A 12,719-nucleotide genomic window follows, 5' to 3' on the forward strand; every position below is an offset into this window, starting at 1 on the left:
CTCTGCTTGTGTCACCTCTGCCAGGGAGCTTAGGTGCTGTTTCAGAGATCCCCCGGTAGCAAGGTAACAAAAATAAATTTCCTCTTTGCATTGCATCTGTGGCCTCTGGTTGTTCCTGTAACCTGCCTGTGTTCGTTCACACATTTGGCATGGTCAGCAGTCACTAAAAACAGACATGCCATGGTTTGAAAAAAAGTCAGGGACTGGGGAGGCTATGCTGGTGACTCCCTGCATTCCAGTATGGCCCAGTACGGAGCACCAGGCCCCCATGGCTGCTTTTCTGGCAAAACTGGCTCCTTTGGAGGCATGGCCTGAGATAGATGAGGGGGCAGTGATTACCCCCCAAGCAACTGAAACAGCTATGCGCGTGTTGCCGTGGAAAACGGCATTGGATCCTTCTCGCAAGTTAGCAGGAAAATTGGGATGGTTATTAGTTACTGGTTTTAGAGCTCTTGACCATGAAGTTGTTGCATTGCAGAGTAAAATGAGAGAATTGGAATAGGAGGTTGAGATTTTACATGATGCAAAGGTGATCACGCAAGAAGTAATTACAGTTCAAGCAGAGCGCTGCTACGAGTTGCAAGATAATGTAGAGCAGTTGGTAGTGCGCATTGCTAAGAAACAAAGGGATAAATATGGAAAAAGTTTTTTAGTTCTCAGTTTTGTGCTCTCACCACAAAACAATCTTGGAATCCCGAGGAATGGGATGGAAATATTTGGAGTGAATCCTCAGACTCCAATATTGAGTTTGAATTTGATCCTGACTTAAATGGCAAGGAGGTGGTGGGAGCACAGCCCCACATACAAATGATGCGGCAGCAGGAACAAGCAGATGGGGGGCAGATCATGTGTCCTTACCCTCCGAGAGAGTTAAAGGAATTTTTAGAGATCTCTCAGCAGAAGAGTGGGGAAGGAATACTGGCATGGATTTTGCCAGCTTAGGATAGTGGAGCTGCATCTATGCATTTATTAGTGGATGAAAAAGATTTATTAAGCCCTATAGCCAATGATGATCAGATACAACGAGGATATGCCCAGCTGCAAAATGTCAGAGGTCCTGAAGAATGAGACATTATTGCACCTATGCTATATCAATGGTTGCGTGCAACAGTTTTAAAAGCATATGCTGAACCTGATGAATTGGTGTTTTCCCTTGGAAACTGGTATACAGTGGAGGCGGGTACTGATTTCAGGTATTTTCAGTGAATACCTAAGTTTTATCTAGTGGAGACAGCATTGGAACAATGTTCTTGCTGCCATAGACCCAACAACAAATTCAAGTCCAATCTGAATAAGTGCAGGCCACAGCTTTCCAGTCTGCATGGGCAATTATTCCCATACCAGGTTGTTAAACCCAGAGTAATACTAGCTGAAGGAGCTGGAACAACAGCGTATGTATTACCTGAAGGCGACAACGTTCCTGTTGATCAATTAAGTTTTGTCCTGGTGAACTTAGATTTGTTCAGCCTCTACTGTACCCAAATCATTTTACTTTAATTTTTAGGAGAAATTAACAGCTGCACATCTCTTAACAATGTGACATGACAACCCCAACAGCTGTATTACAGAATTATACCATGCTAAAAGATATTGACATAAGTGTTTCTTATTGTTGTTTTCTCTGAGCAGGTAGTGGCTGTAAATGCTGCTTTGATTTTGAAGGCAAGTGTTGCTTCAACATAGATGATGAACTAGCCAGCATGGAAGAAGACATTTCACATCTTTGGGACTAATGCAGCAACTGAAACAACCTACTGATAATGCCTGGCTAAATGACTCGTTTAATTCCTTGACAAGATGAACGGGACACCTGATTTAAAGCATTATTGTAGAAATATGTTTTTTCTTTTTCTGTATGTGTTTATGTATGTTTATGTATGTGTTTTTTCTGTATGTGTTTATTGCGTGCCCTTGTAAATTGTTCTGTGCTACACCTGACAAGCCCAAATGAACAACTCCAGCTTTGCTGGCCCCAACAGAAGCAGTCTCTTGTATGAGGGGGTGGAACGTGTGGAAATAGCACAAGAATGGCAAGGAGGATAACTGTAAACATGATCAAGCGACTGCATCTGGGGCGTAGAAAAACACATAAATCACAAGTAGAACCTCTGTGTTTAGATAACAGGCCTGTGAAAAAAGTCATAAAGGCACCTTATCATACATCCTTGAGATTCCTGCAGGCAAAGATCAAAGCAATGTGGTAAACTGCGCCTGTGTGAATCCCTATATAGAGGCCAAAATGAGCAGGCTTGTTCATCTTCACCAATTATGCAGTGCCTGTGTCTCCACTTGCATGACCTCTGCCCAGGACCTTAATTGCTGTTTCAGAGATCCCCCAGTAGCGAGGTAACAAAATAAATTTCCTCTTTCGGTTGCATCTGTGGCCTCTGGCTGTTCCTGTGACCTGCGTGCGTTGGCTCACACAACAAGGGAACAAGAGTGAGAAACAGCAAAGGAAACACCAAGGTCAGACAAGGAGAGGAAAGAGGTGCTCCATGGCACCACAGCAGATATTTGCCACTCTACTTGGCTCTTGTGAGACCTCACCTGCAGTTCCGCATTTAGCTCTGGAGCCCTCGATACAGGAAGGAATGCTCTGGGGGACAGTACCAAAAGCCTTACTGAAATCCAGAAAAACTACATCCACTGCCTTCCCTTCATCTGCTAGGTGAGTGACCTTATCATAGAAAGATATTATATTAGTTAGACAGGACTTTTCTTTCGTGAACCCATGTTGACTGTGCCTGATGATTTCACTGTTCTTTAAATGCCTTTCAATAGAACCCAGTACAACCTTCGCTATAATTTCTCCAGGAACTGAGGTTAGACTAACTGGTCTGTAGTTTCCTGGGTCTTCCCTCACACCCTTCTTCTGAAGTGAAATAACATTGGCTAGCTTCCAGCCAGTGATTACCTCCCCAGACTCCCAAGACCTTTGGAAGATGATCGAGAGGGGTCCTGCTGTAACATCCGCTAGCTCCTTCAGTACTCTGGGATGAATCCCATCAGGCCCCATGGACCTATGAACACTCAGCTGATACATCTGGTCCCTTACAATTTCAGTGTCCACAAATGGAAAGTCACTGTTCCTGCACTCATGGTCCTTCAACTTAAAGGACTGGGCAGCCTAAAGACTATCAGAATTATTAATGACTGACGAAATGAGGAAAAAAAAAAGGCACATTGAATGCCTCCACTTTTTCTTCATACCTATTTGTCAGGTGACCATCTTCAACAACAAGTATCAGTCCAATGTTTTCTTTAGACCACCTATTGCCATTAATGTAACTTAAGAAGTCTCTCGTCGGCCACAACACTGGCCAGTTTTGACTTTAGTTCAGCTTTGGCCTTTTGTGCCTTCTCCCTGCACATGTGGACTACAATTCTTCCTGCGAAGCCTGACCTTACTTCCAGAGATCATTCAATTTATTTTTCTTCTTGAGTTCCACAAGGAGTTCTCTGTTCAGCTAAGGTAGTTCTTAAAAACTGACCAGCACACCAGACTCCTAAGCCCTCAAAGGCAGATTCCCAGGTGACTCTCCTAAGTAGCTCCCTGAGTAGCCTAAAGTTTGCTCTGATGAAGTCCAGGGTAGCAACTTTGTTGACCTTTTTTCCCTCACTACACAAAAAGCTTTAAACGGAACTATTTTGTGACCACTGTGGCCAAGACAGCCACCTACCATCACATCTCCCACAAGTTCTTCTTTGTTCACAAATAACAAGTCTAGGAGGGCACCTTTCCTAGTTGTCTCACTGAGTGCTCGTGACAAGAAGTTATCTCCCACAAACTTCAAGAATTTCCCAGACCTACTTGTCACAGCAGTATGGTATTCCCAGTTGATGTCTAGGAAGTTGGACTCTCCCATAAGGGCAAGAGCTACCGATCCAGAGATTTCTCCTAATTGCTTATAAAGCAATTCATCAGTGCTGTCATCTGCTACAACACCTGCTTTGTTTTCCATCTTCTTAATCCTTACCCAGAGGCTCTCAACCATATCATCACTAACTGTAAGGGCTATACAATCCAAACCTCTTCCTTACATACAGTGCAACTCCTCTGCCTCACCTGCCTTGCCTATCCTTCCTGAACAGCCTATAGCCCTCCATACCAGCACTCCAGTTGTAGGACTCATTCCACCAAGTCTCATGAATACCAATGACATCATAGCTCTAGGAACTGATCAATGCCTTCCAGTTCATCCTGTTTCTTTCTCATGCCATATGTGTTGGTGTACAAGCATTTCAGATGGGCTCCTAAGCCCTCAGTGCTCCCTGGAGCAGTGTAAATGCTCCCATTAGCACTGCCACCCTCAAGCGATGCCATGCCAACACTTGGCTTACTTTCATCTCTCCTGTTGGTATCCCCTTTGCCCCATCGATTCTAGTTTAAAGCCCTCTCAGTCAGTCCCACCAGCTTATGAGCAAAGAAGCTTTTCCCCCCATTGGGACAGGAGGATCCCATCAAGCCCCAGCATACCTTGTGCCTCAAAGACTCACTCTTCCATGGTTATAGAAACCAAAGTTCTGGCAGAGGCACCAGTCCTGGAGCCAGGTATTGGTGTCTTGGGCATGCTTACTTCTGAAGTCTCTCCCCATTACTGGGAGGACTGAGGAAAACACTGCCTGTACTCTCAAATCTTTTGTCATTCTTCTCAGGGCCCCGAAATCTCTTTTGATCAACCTTGGACTTCTTGTTGCAACATCATCAGTACCTGCATGAAAGAGCCGGAGTGGGTAACAGTACAAAGGCTGTACTAAGCTCATCAGTTGACAACAACATCCCTGATTCAGGCCCCAGGGACATAGCAAACTTCCCTGAAAAGAAAGTCTGGTCTGCAAATGGGTGCCTCCATTCTACTCGGGGGGCGGGGAGGGAGTGAGCAGCTATCATGGTTGTATTGCTAGCTCAGGTTAAACCACGACAGGGACCCACACTGAAGCAGTCTGTTCCTGAAGGACTGTGCCCCATGGAAAGGGCCCATGCTGGAACAGTTCTTGGACTGTATTCTTTGAGAGGGGCCCCATACTGGAGAAAGGGAACAGTGCAAGCAGTGCAAGGAGGAAGGAGCAGCAGAAATGAAGCCTTACAAATTGAACACAACCCCTACCCTACCATGAAGAGTCAGGAGAAGGTAAGCCTGAGAAGAAAGGGGGAGGGGGGGGGGGGCAGGGAAATTATGTTTTTAGTTTTGTTTCTCACTATCCTACTCTGTTATTAATTGGCAGTGAATTAATCATCCCCAAGTCTGTTTTGCCTGTGATGGTAATTAAGGAGTGATCTTCCAGTCCTTATCCTGACCAATGAGCTTTTCATCTTATTTTCTTCCCCTCTCCTGCTGAGGAAGAGTGAGAGAACAGCTTGATGAGCACCTGGCAGCCAGCCAAGGTTAACCCACCATAGTCATATACCTAATTCAGTAAAGAAATCATCCACACTTATTGCTTCCAAAACAACTTAAATATTTTAGCTTTACACCAGATGAGTATTATTTGCAATCTATACTTGAACCACTCAGTTTCCTAATGGACACAGTAAAACTTTTCCTCTCAAGTGCAGGATCTCAGGGGGTGGGGCAACATGCACACAGCAGCAGGCACCTGCATTTGGGGACAACATGTTCTAGGATTGGGGAGTACTTATCACGTTTAACAAGTGGCCAGGTTATATTTGCCTGCCCTCTCCCCCCTCCAAAAAAAAAATATTAAGCTTTAAAAACCGCATACAAAAAAAAAAAAAAGAAAAACACACACAAAAAAAAAAAAAAAAAAAGAAAAAAAGAAAAAAAAAACACACAACACAACCAAACGACCACACACACACAACATATAAAACAAAACAAAGAAAAATCTCAGTCCCTTCTGGCCCTAAACTCTGGGAATACAATCATTACACCCCAAAAATGAACAGTTGTATTTAGCCAGTTGGCTCATACTTTTTATCTTGTTCTTTCAGGTTCTTTTTTTTTTTTTTTTTTAATTATTAAAGTGTTTTTATCTCAACCCACAAGTTTCTCACTTTTACCCTTCCAATCCTCCCCCATCCCCCCTGGCAGAGGGAGAAAGAGGGGAGAGTAAGTGAGCAGCTGCATGGTACTTAGTTGCTGGCTGGAGTTAAACCACAGCAAGATATAAGGGTGAGGAAAAAAAATTCTCAGTTTAATTTTAAACTAAATAATTGTTCACAAGTCAGTAGTTAAATCTTTGTTCTGATAACCTAAAAAAAGTTGCTCTTAAGCACATACTGTACAGTGCCCATTCCCCAACACACACATAAATGTTTCCCACCATACTATGCTAATCGCAAAGCAAATACATCCTCAGTTTCACCTAATAATGGTAGTTAATACCACTAAAATAAGAGTTTTTACACATTGTCAGTTTTAATGTTAGTGTCAGTCACAAGGTTAAAACATAAAATGGTTAACAGCAACCCAAACATACAAAGATATCATGAATTCCCTTCCCATTGCTTTGGACAAACTCAACCATTTTTTCATCTATAAGTAAGTCTTGAGCTCACCATACTGTCTCACACACTTATTTAGGTCCCCTATCTACCTTTATTCAGCCATCAATTTATTGTTGTTATTATTATTTTAAAGAAAACACATAAGAATTCCATTTCTTTATGCCTCTGCAAAACATAGTACAAATAATTCACAACTATGAGGAATGACAGGTTGATTGCAAATAGCTGGGGGGTTGGGGGCAGGGTTTTGCTTGGATTTTTTTTTTTTTTTTTATTGTTGTTGTTTGCAATTGTCTTTTTGTCTTTTCAGTTTGACTTTTTTTTAAAGAACCCCCTAATGATAACATGAATCCTAAGCCACTCTCCATCATCTTTGAAAGGTCAGGCAGAACAGGAGAGGTGCCCTGAGGACTGGAAGAAAACCAGTGTCACTCCAGTCTTCAAAAAGGGCAAGAAGGAGGATCCAGGAAAGCACAGGCCAGTCAGCCTCACCTCCATCCCTGGAAACAACTCATTCTGGATGTCATCTCTAAGCATGTGGAGGAAAATAAGGTTATCAGGAGTAGTCAACATGGAATCACCAAGGCGAAAGCATGTTTGACCGACCTGATAGCCTTCTGTGACAACATGACTGGCTGGGTAGACGGGGGAGAGCAGTGGATGTTGCCTACCTTGACTTCAGCAAGGCTTTTGACACTGTCTCCCATAACATCCTCACAGGTAAGCTCAGGAAGTGTGGGTTAGATTAGTGGACAGTGAGATGAATTTACAACTGGCTGAATGGCATAGCTCAAAGGGTTTAGATCAGCAGTGCAGAGTCCAGTTGGAGGCCTGTAGTTAGCAGCATTCCCCAGGGGTCAGTACCGGGTCCAGCCTTGTTCAACCTATTCATCAGTGATCTGGATGAAGGGACAGAATGTACTCTCAGCAAGTTTGCTGATGATGCAAAACTGGGAGGAATGGCTGATATACCAGAAGGCTGTGCTGCCATTCAGGAAGACCTGGACAGGCTAGAGAAATGGGTAGAGAAGAACCTAATGAAGTTCAAAAAAGGCAAGTGTAGGGTCCTGCACCTGGGGAGGAATAACCCCATGTATCAGTACAGGTTAGGGGTTGACCTGCTGGAAAGCAGTTCTGCAGAGAAGGACCTGGGAGTCCTGGTGGACAAGTTAACCACAAGCCAGCAATGTGCCCTTGTGTCCAAGAAGGCCAATGGTGTCCTGGGGTGCATTAGGAAGAGTGTGACCAGCAGGTCAAGGGAGGTTATCCTCCCCCTATACTCTGCCCTGGTGAAGCCACATTTGGAGTACTGTGCCCAGTTCTGGGCTCCCCGGTTCAAGAAAGACAAGGAAATACTAGAGAGAGTCCAACAGAGAGCTACAAAGATTATTAGTGGTCTTGAACCATCTTTCTTACAAGGAAAGGCTGAGAGAGCTGGGTCTTTTTAGCCTGGAGAAGACTCAGAGGGGATCTTATCAATGCTTATAAATATCTCAAGGGTAGGTTTCAAGAGGATGGGGCCAGACTCTTTTCAGTGGTGCCCAACAACAGGATAAGGCAATGGGCACAAATTGAAACACAGGAGGTTCTATCTGAATATGAGGAGAAACTTCTTTACTTTGAGGGTGACAGAGCTCTGGAACAGGCTGCCCAGAGAGGCTGTGGAGTCTCCTTCTCTGGAGATACTTAAAAAAAAAAAAAAACAAACCACAACACACATCTGGACGCATTCCTGTGCAACCTGCTCTACATGTACCTGCTTTAGCAGGGGGTTTGGACTAGATCTCCAGAGGTCCCTTCCAACCCCAAACATTCTGTGATATTAATTGTTATTTAACTATGCCTTTCTAAATGAAGTAAACTACTCATAGCAAATTCACTTTTTTTAACTAGCCTCTCTATACCTAGAGACAACATCTGAGCATTACATTTGCTGCTATAAAGAATAATCTCTAAAAAGAATTTGTCTCGAGTGCTTCAAAAGGAAAGTGCAATTTGGTAAGTTCTTCCTATACAATGTAGGTTTAAAAAAATAAATAAATCAAGTTCTCTGAAGTAGACATATGTATTCCTACAGACTCTTGAAACTCTATGAAAAGAGACATGTTAGAGTTTGAATGATAACAAAGCTAAAAACAAGAAACAGAAACCTGATTTGAAGAACAGCAAGTTTTTCCTCAGCTTTTCAAAACAGGCTACAATAAGAACTGCTGCATACAGTATCTGTTTCAATCAACAATAAAACACAATGGTACATATCATAAAGGCTGGTTTTAATGCGATGCAACCCCACCCTCTCCACCCTTTGATTGCATTAACTACTTCATTCAGCATAGCAAGTACATTTATAACAAAGTCTGTGAGCCTTGACTCTCATCTTCCCAAAAATCTGTGTTTTATTAAAATTATTAATTTGCCCTAGAGACAGGACTCCAACACAAGTCCTGTACCAAGTAACAGATTCAGGAATTGGGCAGCATCTTTCTAGCTGTTATTTCAGACATTCTAATCTGACATTCCTATGTCATTTTTCTCTGGCCTCCCTTCAAACCTGATAGAGCACTTAACAGAGCATGAGGGGGTAGTTTGAACTATTACTCAACCCTTTTTACCAGTAATATGAAAAATGAAACAGTTTAAACCACGGGACATTCAAGAATATCAACATACTGAAATCCATTGCATCACCAAATACTGCTGATAAAGGCTTCCATTTAGTATCTCTTTGTCAAACTATATACCAGCCAGATCACTATCCCAATAGAAAAGGATGAAGTTATATATACACATATAAACAAAGGGGAATATTCCACACTCACATTCTTGCAAGATCTCATTACATTTGAAGCATTTTTCAAAACATACAGCCACTTTACAGATCATATCTAGCTTAGTTTCCATGCAAATATTTTTAATATATTCCTGAAGCATCCAACATTTTGGTCTAATATTACTTTAGTCCAGAACGATCGTTATGCACATGAGATTTCAAAGTTGGAATGAATGTTGTGTTTAAATAGCATCTGATTTTTTTTTTTTTAATTTTAACCTTCTCATCCACAACTTTTATTTTAAGAAACATCAGTAGACAATTATGTAGGACTCCTGAAAAATACCAAAACAAAACACTTCTAAAGAAACATTCTAGAGCACACATGGGTAATCAGACTTTCTAAATCTAGGTTACTCAGTCACCCATATTTCACATCCAGAGGGAAGGAAAAAAGAAAAATAATAGAGACTAAACTGATTTGAAACTACACATTCACAGAGTTATAGAGTATATACAACATTTACCAAAACAAAAAAAAAAAATATATGTGAACTAGCAAAGAGCATCCAAGTATTATACAACCATAGTATTCAAGGATTAAGTCTCTTACAGTTTCTTCATAGGATACTCTGAAGCTAAATCAATTACTTTGCAAAAATAGACCGACTGGCACCACATTATTCCATAACACCACAACTCACTGACAAATTCAACATTTGCGGGAAGCAAACAGAACTTGGTAGTAGAACAAATACTCAGGGGATGGAAGCAAATGCAAACCACAAACATTCCTTTTTTAATCTACTAGTGCTACTTCAATTCCTGCTTCTCACAGGACTTGAAAACTTAAGCCATACGCAGCATCAAACCCTCACATCTGCATAACTGAAGTCATTTAGCGAGGAATACACCCACTCCATTCTAACTAAAGACAGATTCCCTCCCCCTCCCAACAGTGGGGGTTTAATCAGTGCAAAACCCTTAATAGGAGTGGAGGGAGCTCTCTGAACGCGACTTAGCTCTCATCCAGACCCCACCACCACCACCTCTCCACAAACGTTCTTTATCACCCTGCTGAGCTACACACCTAAGCCAACCCACAATAATGCAAGGCCTCCATACAAACCTGAGGACAAGAGTCTGTTAGCAGGATGCAGGGGCATACTAACCAGGCATCAGGAAAGAAAGAAGCGTTACCACTCCTCCAGAAACCAGGAAGCTTAATAATTTGAATAGGAAAGGGAGGAGTGAAAACAGAAGGGGAGAGGGGAAAGGTAGGGGGAGAAGAAGTTAGTAGGTTTTTTTTAAAGGAACAGACACCTTTCCCCTTGGTAGGCAAAAGCTACCCTTAAGCACGAATAAAAGAAGGGGGTTTAAGGAAAACTAAAAAAAAAAAAAAAAAAAAAAAAAACCCACACAACACACTATCTATTAAAATACCATCGAACCCACCGAGACAATAACTTGCATTTTCAGTATCACAAAAAGTTCAAGCACAGCCTGACCACACCCGACCCAGTGTCGCGTCCCGTCCGTCCCATCCCCCAGCACCGGAGGGCGGCAGACTGACCTGTCAACAAATGGCAGCAACGGCAACAGAAGACGAGCAACGCTGTGCCCAGCTGCTAAGAGAAGGGGGAGGAGCAGGAATCTTTTCTCTTCAGGGGGTTGATTCCCGTTCCCTTTTCCTTCCAGTTCCCCTTTTATTTTTTCCTACCCCTGTCAAATAAGAAGGGAAAAAAAGAAAAAAAAAAAAAAAAAAAAGAAAAAAAATACTTTCTGTCTTTCCTTCTTCTTCCTCCTCCCCTCCCCCCAATTTTCCGAGTCTGAGTTTAAAACAAAGCCACGGAAATTGCCGAGTGCAGACCGAATGAAGCCGAGCGTGTCATGCAAATAGCGCATGCGCACTGTGTGTACACATGCGCTCATCCTTGCTGCTGTCGAGATACGGGATTGGTTTCGCGTTATCCATTCTTCCTATCCCACTCCTTTATGCGTGTGCTGAAAGGAGAGCAGTGTCTTTCCAGTTCCCCCTTAAGCTCGGGATAGAAGAGACCTCTCCGCTGTACTCTGCGTTTCTCCCTAGGGTGGCCCCTGTGGGATTCCCAGCCCAGTATTGCTCCCTCGTGCGTGCACACTTTTTTCAGGTAGCATCCTTGTATGCTATCTTTTTGTCAAGATGAGGGTGACTGGGTGCAGGGTGAATTTACCCAGAAATAGCCCTTGTGCAATACATAGTTTTCCCCTGCCCAATTTAGTCTTCTTGTCACACAGGGACAGGCACCCCTGGCACTGCTTTCCCTAAATCTGTATCTTCTCCACAAGCAAAGACAAGCACCCCAGAACAATCTTCCCCAAATGGGCACATTTCTGCATACAGGGACACTCATCACTGCTGCAAATGATGTGATAAACAGGGACAGACATTTTATGCATGACCCTTCTAACATTTCCCTCTCATACTGGGAGGACAAACACTGTTGCAACATACAAGGAAAGATCTTACTGCCACAGCCCACCAACACCCTTATTTCCACAGGAATAAACCCTGCACAACCCATTGAAATAAATAACTTACGCTTTTTCTATGGATAAAAAACATTTAATCCAATTCCTTGTATTCCTTAAACACGTGTTCATTAGAGCATAAGCAAAACAGCACTGGGTGCGCGGGGGATTCGCTCCGCCCAACACGCACACCTTTAAACAATAAAAAGTGTGCTTAAATACAGTAAGGTATTACATATTCATAATGACCCCAGGAACGCCTATACATATTCATAACCTTTCCCCGCTTCTGATTAAAATGAGTCTCAGATAACCATTTCCATAGACCCTCCCCTGTTGGGCCTGCCCAGTGCCACTTGGTGAATTTGAGGAAGGGGTCTTTGGGGGTCTTTGGATGAAGGCTCCTTCAGCTTCGTCACAGTGAACTTTTTACCTTTGGCTCATTATGTTGAATTGACTGGGACCCAAGCTGCCAAGTCGATTGAAACCAGACTGGCGCCCCCTTTTGCTGTAAATCTTCGTTATCTTGTCTCCTCAAGTTTACAGCTAGGTGCAGTAAAACTTCTTATCTTGGCATTCGATGGGGTTCTGTTCTTCTTAACATAAAGCTCTAAACTAAGCATTTATTGTGTGGCTAAGCCTTAAAGTGTTAGTTCATTAGTAGGCACCCATTATATGTTTAGTTAGCCCTTAAAATGTTAGTTCCCTCTGTCAATATAACTTCATAAGCAAGTTTCATAACTTTTTACATAGAACTTAACCACCTTTTCCTTTTTTCAGGTTCAGAGCCTGTGCCTCATTTGGTTATATCTATAAACATTAAACATCTTAGCATGAATCACAACTGCATTTCTCACACCATCAACAGCTTTTCTCCACCAACAACCTCCACACAAAGGACTTAACAACCCTAGTCCTCTGACAGTGCAAAAAGGCACCAGAACAAACTCCCAACATTAAACTCACACA

The 12,719-nt window shown here is 42.6% G+C and overlaps 1 protein-coding gene across 10 annotated transcripts in view; it reads right to left on the reverse strand.

Annotated features, from left to right (window-relative positions):
• Positions 1 to 11,108, reverse strand: part of LOC135577084 (polycomb group RING finger protein 3-like) — a 104,930-nt gene extending 93,822 nt beyond the window's left edge. Inside the window, exon 1 of one of the 10 annotated variants that reach the window (XM_065044772.1) lies at positions 10,813 to 11,094. Coding sequence is in view for 1 of the 10 variants with exons in the window: in XM_065044770.1 (XP_064900842.1) it covers positions 10,695 to 10,712 (18 nt within the window). In the remaining 9 variants the exon portion in view is untranslated. Of the gene's footprint in view, positions 1 to 4,477; positions 4,705 to 10,368; positions 10,582 to 10,694 lie in introns of those variants that run through there. The other 9 variants (XM_065044773.1, XM_065044774.1, XM_065044775.1 and 6 more) reach the window with 9 other exon arrangements.
• Positions 11,109 to 12,719: the final 1,611 nt, after the last annotated feature.

This window comes from Columba livia, chromosome W (assembly GCF_036013475.1).
Source record: "Columba livia isolate bColLiv1 breed racing homer chromosome W, bColLiv1.pat.W.v2, whole genome shotgun sequence".
In the NCBI taxonomy this organism is placed as follows: Eukaryota; Metazoa; Chordata; class Aves; order Columbiformes; family Columbidae; genus Columba; species Columba livia.